The sequence below is a fragment of the Artibeus jamaicensis genome, unplaced genomic scaffold, assembly GCF_021234435.1.
Source record: "Artibeus jamaicensis isolate MK-2021 breed Jamaican fruit bat unplaced genomic scaffold, CSHL_Jam_final contig_465, whole genome shotgun sequence".
In the NCBI taxonomy this organism is placed as follows: Eukaryota; Metazoa; Chordata; class Mammalia; order Chiroptera; family Phyllostomidae; genus Artibeus; species Artibeus jamaicensis.
In genome coordinates this window covers 13,911,313-13,932,532 of record NW_026521843.1, presented here as the reverse complement: position 1 = coordinate 13,932,532, position 21,220 = coordinate 13,911,313, and the positions used below count along the sequence as shown (strand labels likewise).

Below are 21,220 nucleotides of genomic sequence, written 5' to 3'. Positions count from 1 at the left end.
CCATGGCCATTAACAGGCTTCTAAATGTGGGGGTCTGAGAGCCTAAGGCAGGCGTTCAGCCAGTGCAGGGAGTTGAACTTGGGCCCTGGCTGGGGGTGTGGAGCTTTGAAGTTGGGTCTTTCCACGCAGCAGCATTCTGTAGGTGTGAATCCCGTTGAAACAGTAGTGGGGAACTGGAAGGTTCTCAGGCAGGGACTGCCAGCTGCCTCTGGAGACACATGAATGGGCTGCGTGCACACATGTTCCAGAGTCCCCTCCTGCTGGAGGCATATCCGTTGTCCCTCCAAAAGAAAGCAGCTGACAGCCAGAACTCCACCTGACTACCCTTCAGCAGTCTAGCATTTATTTCACTAGCCCTGGAGGGTTCATTCAGCGACGGGCAAGGAAGCCAAGTCTCCATGTCGGTTTCTGTGCTCTATTTCCCGACACCCCTTCCCTCAGAACTGAGGCTGCCTGCTCGAGGCACAAGCGCCAGCATGGCTTTGCTACACTTGAGACAGAAAGTGGAAATAAATATTTAGGTTGGCTAGGTAAGGCGGAAGAGAAGACTGGTACCTCTGCTGCCTGGCACTAGTGAGCGTGAGGATCGGTGCGATCCTGGGCAGGTGAAGGGGGCCGGGAGTTGTACACAGTGGCCAACCTGCTCTGGGTGCAAAGCAGGTGACCGTGCTTGAGACGCAGGACACCAAGACCTGCCCTGAGGCACGTGAGCAGGTGCAGGAAGGCCGAGCTCCAGGGGAGAAGAGGCAGGTTTTCCCAAGCCACTGTGCTTTCTCCTTCCCACCAGCCCCCTGTACACCAGTGACAGGAAACCAAGGAAGGACACCAGGTGTGTGCCAGAGTCGAGGGGTGGGGACAGAAGCCAGGGGCAAGTGGGCGTGGTTGAAAGCCACTTGCCTCTAGGATCAAGGAGCAGCTGCCTCAAATCCACCTGCTCTTCCACGGAGTCAGGGTCTTGGCAGATTGGTCCGACCCTGCAGGATGGAGGGGGGCCTGTTGCACTGAGACCAGGGAAAACCCAGGACATGAGGGGAGCATGTGCCTCCCTGACTAGGTAAGTACCTCAAACGCAGAGCTGTGCTCTTGCCAAGTCATCACCCACGAGCCGGGACCCAGAGGTGGAGCCTCGAGCTGCCATGGCACGGGCTTGTACTTGATACACTTGTGCCCAGGGCCAGGGACCTACCCACCGTAGAGCAGAGGTCCTAAAATTGGCACCCCAACCCTGGGGCAGCTTAGGCCAGAAGCCCCCAGAGCTCAGAGGAGAGAGGGCACTTGGGGAATTTGTGCTTAAATTACGGACCAGCTTCCCTTTTCTCTAACCTGAACCTACAAACAAGAAGTGCGCGCTGTCTGTGAAGCTCTGCGGCAGGGCGTGGGAGGGTGTTAGGTCACCACGAAGGCCACCTTGTGACCCCACGGTGGGAACTGCAGCAAATGCCTAACCAGGTCCAGGTGCACCTGGGCCCTCCCGTCCTCTCCCCACTACTCTGCACGCTCGAAGGCAGGCCGTTCCCGTGCAGGGGTGCGGCCCCAGAGCACCCCATTTCCAAGTGTGTCTCCCCTAGACTCACAGACAGCTAGCTACCTAGCATCCTCAGTCTCAGCAAAGATTCTCCCCACAGGCAGACCGGCCCCCGGGCTTGCACCCTGCAGCCCCACGGTTGGCCCCAGGGCTTCTCTGCCACCATTCCGGTTGTGCAGCTACGAGCTGGGAAGGTCAGATCTTGGGCCGCCAGCCTTTGATGAACTGCATGATCTTCTTGACCTGAAGCTTGGTGAGGTGGAAGTCGTCTGCCAAGATGTCCTCACTGAGCTGCACAAAGATGCTGCCGTCGATGCGTTCTCTGGCGAAGAAGCTCACCACATCCTCTGAGAGTCCGATGAAACGCAGGCTGCGAGAGACCTCCTCCAGGGAAAGCGCAGACAGGTCAGCGGGGGGCTGCCAGGAAGCATCCCGGCCTCCCCAGCCCGTGGTCCCGTCCCGGGGACTGGCAGGAGGCCCCTCTAGGCGCCCTTGGTTGAGGAGGAGTCGTGCTCCACCTGCCTTGGGCCCCTTCAGGGCCACTGGTGACAGTGGAGCAGACGCCTGTCGCAGTATTAAACCTTCAGGCTCTAAAACCTTGGGGGGTCCAAGTGGTGAGAGGCGGGGTCCAGATCCAGGTACCCCCACAGCTCTGGGCTCCTGGCAGCGCAGCACCTCAGGCTCTGGAGAACCACCCTGCCCCAGCTCAAAGGGATCAAAGGGCTCCAGGGCTGGTTCCTGCCACTCAGAGGAAGAGGAAGAGGAGGTGGGACCTGAGGAGGTGGAAGCAGCTGAATAGGCCTGGCCTGGCGACCCTGGGCCTGGGGAATACACAGGGCTGCAGGTAGCCACGGCCCCCGAAGTGGTTGTGGGCCCAGAAGAGGGGGCCGCTGAAGGGCCCGAGGGGTAGGCAGGCCCGGAAAAGGGGTTGAGAGCTCCAAATGGAGCAAAGCGTTTCTGGGGCTGAGAGGGCTTGAAGAGTGGCGGGCAGCCGTGGTAGGTCTTGACAGAGGGGTCGGCCCCCAGGAGGGAGGCCGCTCGACTGCTCGGGGGCTCTGCAGGGGACCTCGAGGCCTGGCTGGGCTGCGTGGTGGAGGGCAGGGGCCCCGAGGGTGGTCGGCTGGAGGGCTCGCCCACTTTGCAGTCTGCCCAGGTGCATGGGTAGCAATAGAGGGAGTAGGCATCTGGTGACGGAGAGCCACTGCCACTGCGGGAACCCGTCCTGTGGGCAGAGAGACAGACACACATGGACAGGGAGGACAGAGCAGGAGGGAATTGTGCCGGGTCACACGTGACACTGCAAACCACCGCTCTGCCAGCTCACAGAGGCTGCCACCCTGATCCCTGCGACCTGGCCCGTCCCCCAACCCTCAGGCCTGAAACTCTCTGGGGTTGCTCACTTCTTTCTTCAGGCATCCCCAGCCCCAGGAAAAAGTAAACGAAACTGAATTACACAAAAAAACTTTAGACAGCAAGGAACACATCATCCTGTGGCAGAGTTCCAGTCTGGAAAGACTGGAGCAGCATTCCCATCCAGTCCTCGCATTCAGGAAAGAAGCAAACTGAAGCAGGACAGTGCAGAGGAAGTCACAGGGCCTTGGGCTCCCAAACCCAGTGCCCTCCCTCTCAGGACTGCTCAGCGACTTGCACCCCCTGAACCCCCAAGCCAGAGTCTCTTCCTCAGCACTGACTCCCTCCCTGCTCTCCCCAGCCTCCACCCACCATGCGAGGACCCAGGACTAGGAGAAGGAAGGGGCTCACCCATCCTGGAGGCCAGAGGAGTAGTAGGAGAGACTGGAGTTGGGCGAATGGACAGGCTGTAGCTTGGGGAAGCGTGGGGGCACTGGGGGGCTGCCAGAGAGCTGGCCACTGCCACTGCCACCCCGGGGAGGCACAGGCGGGGCATTGAGCAGGCGGCACTCCTCCTTCACCTGCAAACAGAGGGCCATGGCTCCGTCGGTCCCCAGGCAGCTGACACTCCTCATCAACCCCCTCCCAGCAACCCGGACGGACGTTTTGCCCCCCCTTTGCAAAGAGGCTGCCTCACCTTCCACCCCACCTCCTCACTCAGCTGCCCTCCACCCCTTCTCTCTCCAGCCTGTCTCACCCATCAGGAGCCCACAACACGCAGTCTCCTACTGCCTTGGGAATCCTTCATGAATATAAGAAAAGAATAGAGAAAAGTGGGTTCAAAAACAACCATTCAAAAAAAAAAAAGGGGGAAAGAGGGAAAGCACACGAGGAGGGGGCCAAACTACAGTAGCTGCCATCTGGATCCCTTCCTTACAGGTCGGATACTCAAAGTGGACGCCCTGGGGTGTCGGTGGGTGCTGTCCACAAACTGTGGACAGTGTGGCTGGGAAACTGCACTGAACACAAATGAACAGGCGTCCTCAGTGCGGGACTTCGCAGGGCCCGTGAGGTGCCAGGGCTCTTAACTGGAAGGGAAGCGGAGTGGAGGGCAGAGGCCTACTCACATTTTCTCAACTTGGTTCCCCATAGACCCTTCTTCTCCCTAGATAATTTCAAAGGCTGTTTTGTGGAACCTTCTGGGTATCGTTGTTCTAGACTCATCGCAAGTTTTCTGTAGCTTGGAACCTACTGGCATTCCTGTCCTACCATTCCCAACGCCACCGTCCCTGGCATCCCAAACTACACTGCTCTTGCGACCCTTTCCCCTACATATTGGCCACCCTCTGTCACACACTCCAAGGGTTGAGGGCCCTGGAAAATTCACTTTTCAGGCCCAAACGGAGCGTCCTGGCTGGTCCCTCTGTGGAGGACAGAGTTCAGCGCCTTGCCCTGTACCCTTCCCCCCTCAACCGAGTACACTCACCGCCTCGGATTTGGGAGGCACGGGAGGTGGCTGCGTCTCGGGCTCCAGGCGTGGGGGCCCCGGGGCCCCGAAGGAGATGAGGTCGGGCCCCGGGGGCTGCCGGGTCCGGCCCTCGGCGAGGCCCTCGGCTGCCTGGTGCGCCCACAGCTCCTCGTAAGGGATCTCGGCGGGTGAGGCTGCGGGGTCGGGTGCGCCAGCCCAGTCTGGGCTCACGTACTCCTCCTGGTCGCAGTCACCGGGAGGGCTGGGGGCGCGGGCGAGTGCGTGGGCACGCTGGGGCGCGGGCAGGCAGAGGCGCGCGCGGCGCGGGCTGGCGCAGTCCTCGGCCAGCTCGGCGGGTGCCTCGCGCACCGCGGTGGAGTACTCGTCGGGGTCGAAGCGCTCGCGGCAGTAGGAGGCGCTGTCGCGCACCAAGCGCTCGACACGCGGGTCCCCCGCCAGCAGGCCCTGTGGCAGCGCAAAGCGCGGCGTGTCGGTGAGCAGCAGGAAGTGCAGGGGCGCCGGGCCCTCGCGGCGCAGCGCCAGCCCCAGCACCACAGTCTTGGAGATGATGCTGACCAGCTTGTAGCAGTGGCCCTCCCGCACCGGGTGCAGGTCGTAGGGGTTGCGTGGCGGCCGGCTGGGTACCAGCACGTTCACGGGGAGCCGCACACGCTCGATGATGGCGCGCACCGTGTGCTCGCCCTCCTGCATCTGTAGCTCCAGCGGGCTGCGCGTGCTGAAGCGGCCCTGGCACTGGAAGGGCAGGCTCAGACTCTCGTTGGTGCGGTGGTTCATGCAGATGAGGCAGGGCATCTTGCCTTTGATGGGCCGGGCGCCCCCGCCGGCGGCCCCTGCACCCCCCGGTCCTCCCACTCCGGCCAAGGCGCCAGCCCGGCCCAGCTTGCGCAGCAGGGTGGTGAAGCGCGAGCGCTCCTTGGTGGTCTTGGCGCACAGGATCTCTGCCTGGCCCATGAGAGTGAGCTCATCGCCTGCGTGCAGCGTGAAGTTGTACACCTCACTGTCCTCGCTGAACTCTCCCGACACCACCTGGGGATCCCAGAAATGGCGAGGCTTAGCCACGGTGCCAGGGAAAGCCACCCTGTGAGAACTTCCAGGACCCAGGAGGGCAGGCTCGGGGTCTTCCCAAAGCTGGGACCAGATCCAGAGCACTTGACCAGGGGGCGTGAGGGGGACAGGCAGGGTCAGGAACCCACGCTGGATCCTGGACAGGCTGCGTAGTGGCTGCGCAGCCTTCAGTGAGTCACCTCTGGGGCCTTAGTTATGTAGTAACACTTGGAAGAGTTGCTCTAAGGGTTAAATAGGCTACATGTATAGCGACATACTTTGAAAATAATAAATGACAACTTTTATCATTATCTTTATAATCTGGATGATAATAATACTCCATTCACAAAGGCTACTGAGAAGTAAACTGCTGGATACGAAGAGTCTGTAAAGAGCTACTGTACACAGAGGAGAACTGTCTACATTTTGTTCCCCCCACCTCCACCCCGTCACCCCTACCAGTGGATAACGAGGACAGCCTTCCCTGAAGGTCTCTAAGGCAGGGCAGGACCCTCCACACTCTTCCTCCTGCTTCACCACCTTTCGAAGGAAGTTCTTCGACCCCACTGGGTCAAAACACCCCGCTCATTTGTCATGGCCCGATTTTGCCAAAGGCCCTCGAGGGGCTGTCAGAAGTCACAATGTGATCCCTGCTGCCTCCTGGACTCTAAGGTAGAGCCAGCCAGGGTCAGAATTGCTCTGAAGGGAAGGGGCAGCCTGGGGACACCATGCCTAGTACCAGAAAGACTGACCTTGACACTGAAGGTGATGGCTTCCATCACAAAGATGCGGTCGGGGAAGACACTGGCCACCTCCTCCACGCTGCTGAAGTACCTCACTGGCTCCCGCACATCCCGGGCCTGTTCCAGGAGCTTGAACTTCCCTGCACGGGAGGAAATGCGGCTGCTAGGGTGAGCCTGCTTGCTGGGATCCTGGCCTGCATCCCAAAAGGCCTTGTGGTCCCTACTTGCTGCTCCCCTCACCTCAATCAGCGGCTCTGGAACTCAGAAGGACAGAAGGGCAGGTTTGCACCAGCATGGGGTGGAAGGAGCTGGTTAGCTAGTTCAAGCTTCAGCAGGAAGGGAGCACAGATCCCTAACGACTAGAGAACGGCTCTATCCCTGTGGAAAGCTGTGGGTGTGCGATGAGGCTGGTGACTATCTTCCCAGGGATGCCCAAGTGCAAACTGGAGCCCAAATACTTGGACACAGAGCCGGCCTCTAACAGAGCATCACTGTGGCAATGGGGATGCTGGCTCCTAGCTTGGTCCCAGCCCCACTCTGACTTGCTATGACCCTTCCCCTCTCTGGGACTCTGAGTCCTCACCTGAGGAGGTTGGGACAGATGGCACCGGGCTCCATGTGGACCTGGCATGCTGTGCATCTACCTTGGGTTGCTGATGCATACCAATACACTGGGCGGACCGGGGCCCAGCCCCAGGCCTTGGAGGCCCAAGGAGAGCCGCTCTGCCCCCAGCTCTGTTCCCAGAACCTGCCCTTGTCCAACACCCAGCTCAACTGTCCCAGAGGCCTCTCATCGGAGCCCGGCAAAGCCTCCTGCAGATGAGGCCTTCCTACCCCCAGTCTAGGGCTGGTGATTGGGCTGGCAATTTGGCTGGCTTGGCAGACGCCTCCAGCAGACTCAGACTTTAAAGAATGGTGATGATCCACAAGGCTGACACCCTTGAGTCACTGTCTCACCCCACTGGCCACACACACTCTACGTGCCCGCCACACAAGCACGGGGACAGGCTGTGCGTCGCCCTGACGTCTGGACAGACAGCTTCGTCTCAGGCCTGACACAGGAAGAGTGAGGGGACGACAGGCTAAGAGAAGACGAGGTGACGCTTCAGCTTCTGTGCCCTTCCTGGTGGTTGCTTCAGTCACAGTACATTCATTTGTTCACTCCACAGACGTTTATGGAGCACCCGCCCACTCTGTGCCAGACACTGGGCTAGCCCGACCGAGGCTGCAAATCTGCGTAAAACACAGCCAGCTCTCCAAGACCTCCAGATATAGTAGATGTGACAGGGAGTGCCCAGTGATGGCAGGATGTGACAAGTGTTACAACAGACTCATGACAAGAGAGCTAGAGGACCACTGGATTGGGGGAAAGCTGCCTGGCAGTTTGAAGGGACCTTAAGCATAAAAAGAGTTTCACAAAACACCAGTCCACAAGGAAGAGAGTGAGCAAAACACGGAATCACAAGAGCACACAACCTGCCCACAATGGGGAGCCGCTGGAGGGCAGGACTTCAGGAGAGTGATGACAGGGGGTGACGTGGACAGCCCCCTGGGCTGTGCCAAGAAGCCCGTGGAGGGAGGCTCATCAGCCTGAGGTGACTCACGAGGAGCCGGTGGGAAGGAAGGGACTCCGGCTACCGGCCTGATCCAAAACAGAGCCAGCAGAGCTATTAAGCAAAAATGGAGCCCGGAAGAAACAGGCTGTGGGGCAGGGGCTGGGGCAGCCTGGCTGGAAGCACAGACTGAAGGTCACCAGCCCGCCAGAGGCAGGTGGGATGGCTCAGAGAAGATGAAGAGAGGGTCTTAACCCTTTGGGGACTCTCTTCCCAGAAAAACGCCCCGTGTGCTCCTAGCATGAACACTGGCCATTCTGCACATAGTGCCAGGGGTTCCTGGAGCCCCCAAACCCAAAGAGAAATGGTGACTGAGATCCAGCCTTCCCCCCAGTGCAGGGTATGAGGAGCGGAGGGCCAAGGGCAGGGCCTGCGGCATCGACATCTAGGAGCAGGAAGAGACATGAAAACCAAGAAAAAGAAGGGGAAATGCCCAGCACAGGGCCGGGAGGAGAGGCCCAGGCCTTGTTCTAACCAGCCTGAGACCCGGGAGGGAAGAGGCTGAAGGTGCCACAGCCCTGGCGGGCGGAGGGATAAACTAGGGAGAGGACCGGGCAAGGAGCCCAGATCTGGAGTCAAGGGGCAGGAATCAGGGTCTCTGCCACCCAACAGCAAGTGGTGCCCCGCCCCCACCCAACCTCCTCCCCCGTATCCACACACAAACCCCCAACCACAAGCAGCCAAGCAGGGAGAAATGCCCGCTGCCCCCCTGTGGGGAGAGCAGGAGCCAAATCAGGGCTGGAGCCAGGGGAGGATGTGGCAGGAAAGATCGATGTAACCATGGTAGCCAGCACCACCCCCTCCGCCGCAGCCTGGGGCCCAGCACCGGTCATTACTGCCCGGAGGAAGGAAGGGAGACCTCCCGGGAGTGATGCTCCGGCCCTTGGAAGCCTTTTCCTCCCCTTGCAACCCCTCCAGGGGCAGCTTCCTCTCCTGCCTTCCCCTACGTGAGACCCGAGGTCCCCGCGACTCTAGGGACCTGCCCGACCCGAGCCTGCCCCTCCTTCCCTGCCCTTCTTTCCCGGAACACAACCGCGCTGGCCTGAGGGTCCCTTCCAGCCTGGAAGAGTCTCGCCTACCACCCTCCTCCCAGCACCTGACCCACGGCAGATGCTCCACAAAGAACGGTCGGTACAGGCACAGAGTGTGGGGTCGGCACAGGCCAGGATGCATTCCGGCTCTGCCACCAACCAGCCGTATGACCTTGGGCAAATCACCGAATCTCGCTGGGCTTCTGTTTTCCCATCTGTAAAATGGAAGCAAGCTACTTAGCTCCCAGGGTGCGTCTGCCCGGGCTCCGACGGGCCCTCGGCAGACGCTGCGGAAGCAGCCTGGCCTCGGCCCGGCCGGCGCGGGCCTGTCTCGGGGGAGCAGAGCGTCCCCATCCCCTGGGCGGTGCACGGCCTGAAGACCTGGCCCCTCCGCCCTCCTCCCCTTCCCCGCCTTCGTCGCGGCTGTCTCCGAGGTCCGAAGCTGGCCGCCCCTGCCCATCCACACAATTATTAATTCATTAAGAAGAACCAGTTCCAAGCTGTGCACTCAGCTTCCTCGTTAACCCACCAGCCGCCCCGCCCCTCCCCCTCCTAGGGGGCCTCGACCTCCCCTCCCCCACCCGGGCGGACCCGTCCGCCCCAGGACGCAGCGGCGGCAGCATCCCTGCTGCCAGCTGTCACCCCGCGACCCCCGGTGCACGCGCGCTCGGGGAGCAAGTGCTAGGAGCCCCCCGGACTCACAGCTTCCTAGAAGGCTCCGTGCCTTGGTTTCCCAGATTTTTAATGACCAACTAAAATGGCACAGTCCCTTAAGTCACATTTCAGTCAGTGAGGATTATCCTTGCCTTTTTTATCCCAAGAAGACGATCTGGGACCTCTCCCAGGCTAGGAGTTCTAGCTCCAGCAGGCCCCCTGGAGGACTTCAGGCCCAGAACAGAGCCCCGTCCCGGGGCAGAAAGACAACTGAGGGCGCCTCCCAACCTCTTCAGTGGGGTGTCCTGAAGAGCAGAAGCTTCTGACAGCTCAGCCCTGTTCTGCGGGCTCAGGGGAGACCGGGGCAGGACCAGAGGGGGGACAGTGGCGCTTGCGAGGGAGGGACTGTGAGCCTTCCGGGCACAACGGGCCCCAACCTTTGGTGGTGGGAGGAGGTGGGGGTGGCAGTTAAAACACAGAACTGAGCGAGTTACTGAAGTTCCTGGGGCCTGTTTCCTTGTGAGCTCAATGGAAGGGCCGTACTTTCTTTTTTTAGCAGCATAATTCTTTCTTCAAACAAAATCCTACACCACATGTCACAGAGCGAAGGGGGAGTTCACCCACACGATCTTATTCAAAAGTCTGAAAGTTTAACACTCAGTTATAAAGTCAATCGATGAAAACGAGTTTAATACTAAAATCAGGGAAAACCAGATTAAAGCTTTAACCAACGTCACCCCAATAAATTCAATAAACGAAAATAATAATAACAAAAGGTGAGCGCCAACACGTGCAGCCAGATGACCAGCCTGGGCACCTCTCTGTCCTGAGTGTTTGGGTCACACGGTGCCCAGCAGCCGGTGGCGGGGGGTGTTCTCTTTGAGGGCTGTCTAAAAACGGGTTAATGGGGCAGCTCGAGGTTGGATTTGTAACAGTTTAAGACTGTGGGTATTTTTTTAATCAGTTTAAAATAGAATGTGAATCAAAGCTTTGCAACCAAAAACTGGGGGCTGCACACAGGAGTATGAGAACCACTGGGCCCGAACCCCAGCCCTACCCCTAACCCCACCCGCACCCCTAACCCCAACCCTCCCTTAGCTGCCACCCTGCCACCCTCCCTCATCCTACAGCTTCCCCCAGGCCTCCCCTCCCCGCTACCCGCCAGCCTACTGCCCCCACCAGCTTTGCACCTCCTGTCCCTGGCTGGCACACCTGGATACTGCAGGGGGATGTCAATCTTGGGCCCGATGACATAGTGGCCTTCCTCCAGTGTGTGGGCTGTCACCGTCGTCCACTGGCGGCAGGAATGAATGAGCAGGATGTCTCGTTCACTGACGCCCTCGGCGTACTCCCCTGGGAAGGGAGAGAAGGAGGGAAGAGGGAGGAAAGGAAAAGAGAAAACATTAGGGGGGCAGAAAGAACAGGCAGGATGACCTGCGTACCTTCTCACCACGACCTTCCCCGGGGACAGCCCCCCATGATCCCTGTCCAGGTTGGCAATGCTGTAGGGACAGACAGGCTGCCAGCTGTGGCCTTGGGGCAGAGTCAAGCCCCTCTCTCAGGGCCCAGGCTCCTGATGAGGCCCTAGCAACCAGCCCAGCCTCTGTTCTTCATTCATCATTTGACTAGACTGCCTGCTGTTCCAGGCCCTGTGCTGGGGCCAGGGCCTCCCAGCAGATGAGGCTGGACCCCAGCCTCAGGACCCCTTATACCCAAAGGGAAGTGGAAAAACATTCGAACAAAGAATACAGGACAAGTGTGAGGCACTGAGCAGAGGATGGCCGGGCTCGCAGACGACAGCAGCAGACTAGCTGAGTGAGGGTGGGGTGAGTAAGGGAGATGTTACTGAGCAGCAGACACTTCAGGTGGGCCTCAGAACCACTAGCACTCACAGCAGCAGAATTCTACGCCCCCAAGCCAGTGGCGAGGCCAGGCAGGAGGGTCTGGTCAGGGGACTGGAGAGAGCCTCGGTGGGGCAGTCTGTTGTAGGGCCCAGCTGAGAGGGCTCCCCCAGAGCCAGTCACTTGGACCAGGACAGTGGCAGGGCTTCCAGGAGCTGATTCCTAGGCGTCTTACGGCAGCCCCTTTCCCCCTGTGCCACAGGGCTCCCCTGCTTTCAGGGGACCTCGGAGGAGAAGCTCTTTCTAGGCCCTTTGTGCTCCCAGTGTCTGGAACGCAGTGATGACTGCCGGAGAAGGGGGTGGATTTAGAAGTGGAGAGGGGGCTGATTCTGGGGGAAGAGGCACAGGGGCAGAGGTGCTGAGGGGGCTCTGGGCCCCTGGAGGCTCCAACCCCAGCAACGGTTTCCAGGGGAGCAGGAGGGGCTGGCCCAGCTTCCAGGAAGCTGGTGGAGCTGTCTCCTGGCTGCAGCTGGTGGGCAGGGTGGGGGTGGGGATGGCTCCTTCCCAGCCCCCTCAGACACAACTTACCAACCATCTGCCATTCAACCCAATGGGCATTGGTTGCTCTCATGACTAGGTGCCCCATGAAGGGGGCGTGGGGTATGTGCTCAGGGCTGTGGGGAGACCTGGCTCTCCCACCGTGTGTGTTTTGGGGGATCTGGGCCTGCCTCCTGGGGCAGAGGAAGCTCTGCTACTCTGCAACCTCCTCTTGAAGCCCCAGCCCACCCTTCTGCACACCCACAGCCATGGGTCATGGTAACAGTTGAGTCAGCACAGCCATCTGGCCCACAGTGGCAGGGACTTGTCACTCCAGTGGCACAACTCAATCCTGTGGTCCCACTTAGAGGCCCCTTCTAAATGCATAAGGCACACAGGGACCTTCCAGACTTCAAGACACACTTTCGACCTCATATTTACACTCACGAGGACAACAGCCACAGACACCATTGTCACAGACAGCTGGGCCATCCCACCAGTTGCTCATTGGCTCGCTCACTCATTCATTCATTCGTTCAGGGGGTCAGCCCTGCCACAATCTTTGTTCCGCAGGATGCCCCGCTCATGAAGCCTGCAGCCCAGTGCGAAGATAACACACTAACCATTTGTATCAGGTGTGCACAGTAGGAGGCAAGTCAGGATGCCAGAGTTATCAAGGGAGCCCAAAGGAGGCCCGGCCATACGGAGGAGCTCAGAAAGGACCCTCCCCAGAAGAGAGAGGGATGCCAAGGAGGATGTGTGGGAAGAGGCCGGCAAATCCCATTCACACGCGGACATACACCCTTGCTGCCGACAAGCACCGTCTCAGGATCACGTGCTGATGATCCCGGGAACAAGACGTTGGTATGCTGGGCACCCCTGTCCGACCGCCCGGGTATGGTCACTGCCGCTCACTGTGCCCACTCCGAGCCGCCGCGGGTCGGAGGAGGGGCTGTCGCCCCCGCGGAAAGGAGAGGAGACTATGGCCCGGGCCCCATTAGCATTCAGGGAAGCGAGTGTGCCAACGCGGGCCAAACCCCTATTCTTCTCACACACAAAACCCCCGGACTGGCTGCCAGCCCCGGCTCCTGCCCCTCCCCCAGCCAAGCATCCCCTCCCCCCCCTCCCCGCAAACAGTCCTCTCGCTGCTTGTAGCCTCCAGGTGTCCCCTCTCGGGCCCCTAGGCGAGGTTCCATGCTCAGCGCAGCCTAGGCCCTAGCGCCCCAAGATGTGGGGCAAGATGTTGGGGGCAGGGCTAGGGGCTCCAGGACACGCCCAGAGGGAGGGCTCGCTCATTAGGGCCTCTTCTCTAGGTGGCCTGCTCACCCCGGTCCCAGAGGTGCTCTGGAGACGCGAAGGGAGGATACGAGAAGGGTCCCGAGAGGGGCCGAGAGGGGCTGGGGGGCGGCGGCGGTGGGAAGACAAGCCCCAGGGATGCCGGAGGTTTGAGGTGGGAGGTGGGAGACAAAGGGACTGCGGGGGCGCGGCCCAGGCGGGGGTCTGAGGGCGGCTAGGAAAGGGGCGCACCGACGGGGCGGGCGCGGTGGCTCGGCCGTGCTCAAGTTCCAGCTGGGCCGGCCCACTGTGTCCCAGGCCCGTCCCAGGCCGTGTCCTAGTTTCTGTCCCAGAGCCGTCCGCGGGGCGCCGGACGAGGCAGAGCCTCGGCTAGTGGGCCCCTGGTCTCCGGTGGAGATGCGCCCGGAGCTGCGCAGCGCACGTTGCAGAGCGGGGGCGTGCGGGGGCCGCTCCTACCGCCCGGCCGGCACCTGCCTGGAGACTTTCCGGTTCCCCTGCGGACCCGGGTCGCCCTTCCCGGCCCCCCCAGTACCTGGCCCGAGGCAGGCGAGCGTTGGCAGGCGGCAGCGGCTGACGATGAGGTCCAGCGGGAAGGCGACCATGCTCCAGCGCAGGCCGGCCAGGCCGGCCGCCAGCTTGTCCATGGCATGGGCGCCTCCCGGGCCGCCGTCCCGGGCCCCCGACGGCCAGTCCCGCGCGGCCCGGGCTCCGGCGCCCGCTGCCACCTCCTGGGGCCGCCGCGGTGCTCCCCGCCTGGCCGCCCGGCCGGGCAGCGGGCGTCACGTGGCCCGACTGCCCGCGGGGCGCCGGCCCCCGCCCCTCGCCCCACCCCCGGCCCGCCGCCGCCGCCGCCAAGTCCCGCCTCTCCGCGGGGCCCCAGCCGCCCGCCCCTCCGCGAGCGTCCAGGTGACAACCGGGGACCGAGAGTCGGAGGCGCGAGTCTGGGGAGAAATCCCACACGCGAGGCGGCGTGTGCGGGGGCGGGGATGGGGTCGGTCTCCCCGCCCAGCGGCGCGGTCCGGGGCTGCTTCTCCCCGCCGGGCCGCGAGCGGCGCCCCTGCTCTTTCGCGGTGCCGCGGCCTCCGGGGGGCGCCGCGCACCCGCGCCCGATCCTGCTCCGCTTCCCAGGGCTCCAGCCCTGAATTCAGCCACTGGACCCCAGCAGCGGTCGCTGCCCCTGGGACACTTATCACCTCCAGCTTCACACAGCTGGGCGAGGCCACCGCATTAAACCCCGTTTACTGACCAGCAGACTGAGGCTCCAGCGACGACAAGTGGCCGCGGGGACCCGAATTTAGTTTTGACTACACATCCTGCTGCCTTCTCTGGTCGTCGCCGCCGCCTCGGCCCCCACCGTAGACCCCTTTCCGAGTCTCCGCAAGTCCTGTGAGCCAGCGGCTCCCACTCGGTGAATGAGGAGACTGGGGTGCAGGGGTCACCCGGGTGGCCTCCCCTCTCCGGCGGTCCCTTCTCTTAATTTGCTCTTCCTTTTCTGTTCTACTCACCTCCTCCTTCCAGCCCTTCTTGTCTTGGGCTCCGGGGCTCCTCCCGAGAAGCCCTTCCCAGAGGCTGCGGTGGCCCTGGCCGGGTCACCTGGCCTCAGGGCCGCCTTCCCCCTGCACGTGCCTGCGGCGCCTCTGCGGGCGACCCGGGCCGGTGCAGGCTGTCGCCGGACGCGCCCGCAGCGACGGCTCTGCGGCGGTCAGGAAGCCGCAAGGGCTCCATGGACTAGTCCCCCGCCTCGGTGGCCTAGCGAGACTCCCCAGTACAGACACGCGAAGTCCCCTTTTCCCAGAAGACTGACGTCCCTCCCCCGGCCACCGCGCCTGTGGCCTGAGCCCCGAGAGAAGTGGCGCCAGGTAAGATGAACGCAACTTCTCGGCCAAAGGAGACGGTTCCAATCATCCTGCGATCGCCGTCTTTCGCAAAAGAGAGAATCGGAGACTCCAAGAGTGGAAATGCTTTGCTCCAAGATCACACCGCAAGAAAGAAGCAGAGCCGTGATCCGAAGGCAGGTCCCTCCGGGCCGGAGCTAACTCCAAACCCGGGCCTGGCCGGCGCACCCGGCGCGGGAGGCCGAACAGCTGCAGGCAGGCTTTCTCCGCCTCCGGCCCCACGGAGGTGTGACCTGGGGTGACCCGGGTGGGCACGGGGCCGAGGCTCACTTGGGTCGGTGGGGGTGGGAGTGGAAATAGGTACCCTAGGGACATGCGTAGAAGAGAAGAAAATAAACGGGACTAGAAGGGAATAGAGGGTCCGAAGTGGGAGGATGAGAAGGTGGAAAGAAGCCAGTGAATGAAACAGGGTCTAACTTAAAGTCACTGTCTTTTCCCTGAAGTCTCTCTCTTGAGCAGGGTGGCCACACGGGGACACTTCTGAGGCTGAAGGATTCGTTTTCATGGCTGTTTTTGTAGAATCCTTGGGAGCATGTTTGAATAAAAAACAATTTTACTTGATCCTCTCCTATCTGGACGATTTTTATTTTGTGCCAAACTGCTACACCGGCACAGACCCCCAGTCCTGTGTTGACCCGGAGAGGTGACAGTGACGTCCTCGCCTTGTTCCTGATCTTAGAAGGAAAGTCTTCAGCCTTTCGCTGTATTTATTTATTTATTTATTTATTTATTTATTTATTTATTTATCTCTTTATCTATTTATTTATTTTTCACTTTTTTTACAGGACAGTAAATAGTTTATTTGCTCATATGCCATGAAAAGACCAGAAAAGTAACATGAACTGCTTTTATAAAACATTCAAATATTGCTAAGAAGCAAGACTGTTAATAGACAGAAAAGAACATGCCAACATTATTATCTATTTACAGATTAATAAATAGCAAGTATGTCAACATGCTCATCAGCATTGCGCTTTGGAAAACAGCTGCCTCCGGTAAAGGACCAACAGTTTGTATTGTGCATCTCATGGTTGACTTGCTTTACCATCAAAATGAACGTTGAGCCAACAGAAAGACAAAATCCTGGCATGTTCTTTTTAAAGTACACATTCATGAAAATCTGCTGGCAGGTGACAGTTTAAAAGCAATCTCTACAAATGGGTGTGCTAAAGTAAAAAGTAACTGACCCCTAAACTGTCCTTGTAGTTAAATATATATATTTTTAAAACTGTAAGTTAAAATAACATTCAGATTGTGTAGCCTAGGCTGACGCATTTTTAAACAATATTTATAGTATTACCCAGAGGCTTAGGTGGGAATTAAAGAGAAGTGTAAAAACCATTAAAAAAACTGCACCAATTTTGTAGCAAAATATCTGTACATTTAAAAAGAGGTCATATATAACTACACATTATCCAAGGAAAATGAACCTTCACCAAGGAGTTCACATAAGCACAACATAAAATAAATTCCGTGGTTCAATACTATACAGTAAACTTTACAATTAATATATTGATGTAATGTACCAGGAAGGTAAGCCAGAAGCAGAATGTAGATTATGGGAAGTACAAGTTCGCTTCAGGCCAGCTTTTGACTTTGGAATGGATCAAGTGCCCTGCCAGAGAGGAAGGAAACATAACTGGCTTACCTGTAGGGTGTTTATAGATGAGCTCCTTCCAGTTGAGAAAGTTCCTTCCTGTGCCTACTAGTTTATTGTTTTCTGTTCATTGCTTTTGTTGCTGTTGTTCCCTGGTTCTTCTGTCTGGTACCTTGCGTGAAGTTTTAGCATTTATTCTTTATTAAATGCCTTGGTGTAACATTGGTTAATAACATTACATAAATTTCAGGTGTGCAGCTTTATAAGATGACATCCACAGTGTGCTCGCCACCCAGACTAGTCTCCTTCCACCAGCTCGTCACCAAATATTTGGCTCCCTTCGCCCTCTTCACTGGTTCCCCGCCCCTCCTGGTAACCACCAGAGTCTGTTGTCCATATCACTGAATTAGTTGCTTGTTTTGTTTGTTCATTTGTTGCTTCTTATTTTATATTCCAAATATGAATGAAATCATACAGCTCTTGTCTCTTTTCTGTCTTATTTCACTTAGCACGATACTCTCAAGACCCATCCACGTTGTCGCAAACAGCTGCACTTTATCCTTTTGTGGCTGAGTAGTGTTCCACTGTATACATGTGACATATCTTCTTTATCCAGTCAGCTGCTGAAGGACAATTAGTTTGTTTCCACGTCTTGGCTATTGTGAATAAGGCTGCAGTGAACATATGGATACGTGTATCTTTATGAGTAAATGTTTTCCTATTTTTCAGGTAGACAGTACTCAGAAGAGGGGTTTCTGGGTCATATGGTGACTATTCTTTTTTTTTTTACTTTATAAATATTTATTTTATGCTGAATTTACCCCCAGGCCATACATTTTTGTTTCTTCAGTTTCTTCTGGGATATCTGTTTTTTAAAAATATTTTATTTATTTATTTTAAAGAGGGGGGAAGAGAAGGATGTGTGAGAGATCAGTTGCCTCTCACACACTCCCAGCTGGGGACCTGGCCCGCAACCCAGGCCTGTGCCCTGACTGGGAATCGAACCAGTGACCATTCAGTTCATGGACCAGCACTCACTCCACTGAGCCACACCAGCAAGGGCTTGAGGACATTTTTGTCTTATTGCTTTTTTAGAGAGTGGGGAAAGGAGAGAGAGAAACATTGATGTGAGAGAGAAACATCGATTGGTTGCCTCCTGTATACTCCTGGACCAGGGATCACATGCAACCGGACCAGGGACTGAACCTGCAACCTTGGTATGTGCCCCGACCAAGAATCAAACCTGCAACCTTTTGGTTACTGGATGATGCTCCAACCAACTGAGCCATGCCAGCCAGAGTATTCTTAATTTTCTGAGGAACCTCCATACTGTTTTCCACAGTGGTTGCACCCATTTGCATTCCCACCAGCCGTGTGCAAGGGCTCCCTTTTCTTGTCTTACTGATAATGGCCATTCTAACACGTGTGAGGTGGTATCTCCTTGTGGTTTCAATTGTCATTTTTCTTATAACTAGTGATGTGGAGCATCTTTTCATTTATCTGTTGGTCATCTGTGTCTTCCTTGGATCTTTTTTAAAAAAAGTCTATTTTATTTTTCCATTGGTTTTTTAGTGAAATACTTCTTTCCCCCCTTTTGGGGCATTACTAGAGGAATTACATTATTCATTCTTAAATTTTCAGTCTATATAGAGTTAATGTTGTACTGCTTCATATTAAATGTAGAAAATGTGTAACACAGATCCATTTATTCCCTCTCCAATATATTGTGTTTGGTGCTGTGTGTAGTACCTCTGCATATATTTGTGGGGTACCTTAACCCCAAAAGACAATGTCCTTAAAGAGATACACAGCCCTAACGTGACTCCTAGTCCTGCAAAGCAAAAGGTTGCAGGTTGATTGCAGGGCAGGGCACCTGCCTAGGTTTCCAGTTCAGTCCCCAGCTGGGGTGTGTGGGAGAAACAACTAATCAATGTTTCTGTTCCTCTCTCTCCTTCCCTTCCCCTCTCTCTAAAATCAATAAGCATGTGCTCAGATGAAGGTTTTTTTTTTTAAATCAGTTTAATTGTTCACGTTCGGCCCTCACCAAAGTCAGTCACATGCGTTGGTTTTCTTTTTCCTCAGTTCTCTACAATGAAGAACAGTTTGTCTGATATTCTCTTTCTTTATTTCTGTGGTGAGAATTATAAAATGTCTTAAAATGGTGCAAAGTAGGAAATAAATATAATTTGATTGACTTTTGTAATTTACCTAATGTAGTTTATTATGCAAAGAAATATAGAAAGGACCCTATTTAAGGGGATTTTTTTTGCATGTTTATATTTTATGAAAAAAAAAAAAGAGAATGTTATGGGGATAAAGAGGAATTGAAATCGAATCCTCAACTACAGATTATTCCTGAAATGCACCTTTCTAAAAATAAATAACTCATGAAATATTTATTTCAGGAAGCTAGAATTATGGTCGATAGTGCTGAACACAGCAAATCAAATCATGCCTCTTACAAGTTGGGTATTTTTTTAATGGATATGCTTTATTTTCAAGTAAATAATGCATGTTTATCTAAAACAAGTAAAACATTTGACTCTCAGCAGTATTTTAAACTTAAGAAAAAAGTAATAAGCCCTGGCTGGTGTAGCTCAGTGGATTGAGCGCTGGCCTGAGAACCATAAAAGGTCTCCAGTTTGATTCCCGTCAGGGCACACACCTGGGTTGCAGGCCAGGTCCCCAGTAGGGGGCGTGCCACACACAACCACACGTTGATGTTTCTCTCCCTCTTCTTCTCCCTCCTTTCCTCTCTCTAAAAATGAATAAAGTCTTTTTTTAAGTCACATCTTAGGTTTTTTTTTTTTTACTCTCTTGGAATGATTTTATTGGTAACCAGTCTTACCTATTTTTATTTTATTTTTTTTAAGGATTTTATTTATTTATCTATTTTTAGAGAGGGGGAGGGAGAAACAGGGAGAGAAGCATTGATGTGTTGTTGCCCCTCGAGCGCCCTCTACTGGGGCCTTGCCCCAGGCATGTGCCCTGACTGGGAATTGAACCGCAGTCCTTTGGTTTGTTGTTGTTTTTTTAAGAAAGAAAAAAAGTAATAAATGATCGACATGTTTTATTCTTTTAATTATTTCATATTTTTAATTTTGTAAATTCTCTTCTAATTAAGCTTCGCAAGCACTAAGACATTTTTTAAACTGAAGCTTCATGATCCTTTTCATCTCTTGCATTTAAATGGTACTGTTTATTTTCATAACCTGACAACTTTCAGAATCCCTCAAAAATGACTTCATTCAAACTGCCTCCCATAAGAGAGATGTTTGTGCTAGTTCTCTCATGCCAGTAAGAACCACATTTGCCTAAATAAACATTTCAGATGGACTTGGTGTCATCTGGACCCAAGGGACAGCAAATGATGAAGCAAAACTGTAAAAACTGTTCAACGTCCTTTGTGTAAATCATTGAGAATTAACTGAGGGTCTAACAGACTTCCCTTTGTTTGCTGGGAGAGATTGTCCCATAATCCCAGAGCAATGGAACCAACAGATCAGTGGAAGAAAATAGAGAACCCAGAAAAAAACCACAGTTGATCTTTTTTACATTTTATTTTTCAATTACAGTTTAAATTCAATATAATTTTATTAGTTTCAGGTAATCAGCTGATCTTTGACAAAGGAGCAAAGGCGATTTAGTGGGTGAAAGAAAAATAGCCTTTCAACAAATGGCGCTGGAATAGTAACAAGATGGTCACATTAAAAAAAAATCACCTTACACCCTTCACAAAATCCATTCTAAATGGACCTAGATCTAAATGTAAAACACACAATTACAGAACTTGTAGAAGATAACATAAGAGAAAATCTAAGTGAACTAGGTTGGCCAATGACTTTTTAGAAGCAACCCAAAAGGACAATCCATGAAAGGACTTTGGACTTTGTTCGCATTGAAAACTTCTGCATTTCCAATCTGAGAAATAGACAGCGCTTGGACAATATTCACGGGTCGGAGTGTTCGCTTTCTCTAAGATCTGAGGCAGGGCATGCCTGTCAGAGGTCAGAATGGGAAGAGGGGGCAAAGGGGGACGCGTTAAGGACTTTGGATTTTATTCTGAGTGAGATAGGAAGCCTTTGAGGTATTTTCAGAAGAACCTTGCTGTGATCTGAATGCTTTTGGGGTCATGCTGTCTGCTGTGTGGGGAGGAGCCTGTGGGCGAGGCAGCAAGCAGACCTGGCTGGGCTCTCGGGTTATCACTTAGGTGGATGGCGGTGGATGGCGGATGGGCGAGGTAGAGGTGTGGCTGGCAGTGAGACGCTGTGGGCTGTGGGTACAGCTGAACGTTCAACCAATGGGATTGGCTGATGAGCTGGACGTGAGGTGTGGGAGAGATCTGAGGGTGGTTAGAGCACGTGGAAGGAGACACTGCCCCCTTTCTGAGATGGGGAAGGTTGTGGGAAGCCTTTGGTGAGGAGTTTGTTTTAGGACAGTTAAACCAGTTGGGGAGTCATGGGGACACATGGCATCTAAAGACATGAACTAGGAGGAGGTTCCCGAGGGCATGAATATAGGTGGAGTGTCCCCATAACAGAGCCCGAGACACAGCAACACCTAGAGGTGAAGAAGGGGAGGACACCGGCCAGACTGAGGAGGGCG

The 21,220-nt window shown here is 55.6% G+C and overlaps 1 protein-coding gene across 2 annotated transcripts; it reads right to left on the bottom strand.

Annotated features, from left to right (window-relative positions):
• Positions 1-311: 311 nt before the first annotated feature.
• GAREM2 (GRB2 associated regulator of MAPK1 subtype 2) lies at positions 312-13,901 on the bottom strand. Of its 2 annotated transcripts, XM_037146770.2 has the most exons (6): positions 13,656-13,901; positions 10,662-10,802; positions 6,161-6,291; positions 4,362-5,390; positions 3,287-3,456; positions 312-2,747 (listed from the first exon to the last, which is right to left on the bottom strand). In XM_037146770.2, exons 1-6 carry the CDS (start codon positions 13,765-13,767, stop codon positions 1,721-1,723), a joined length of 2,610 nt encoding a protein of 869 aa, XP_037002665.2. In that variant the 5' UTR covers positions 13,768-13,901; the 3' UTR covers positions 312-1,720. The 2 variants fall into 2 exon arrangements, with proteins under 2 accessions (XP_037002665.2, XP_037002666.2); XM_037146771.2 differs by lacking the exon at positions 13,656-13,901 and having other exon boundaries at positions 10,640-10,789.
• Between the last annotated feature and the right edge of the window lie 7,319 nt (positions 13,902-21,220).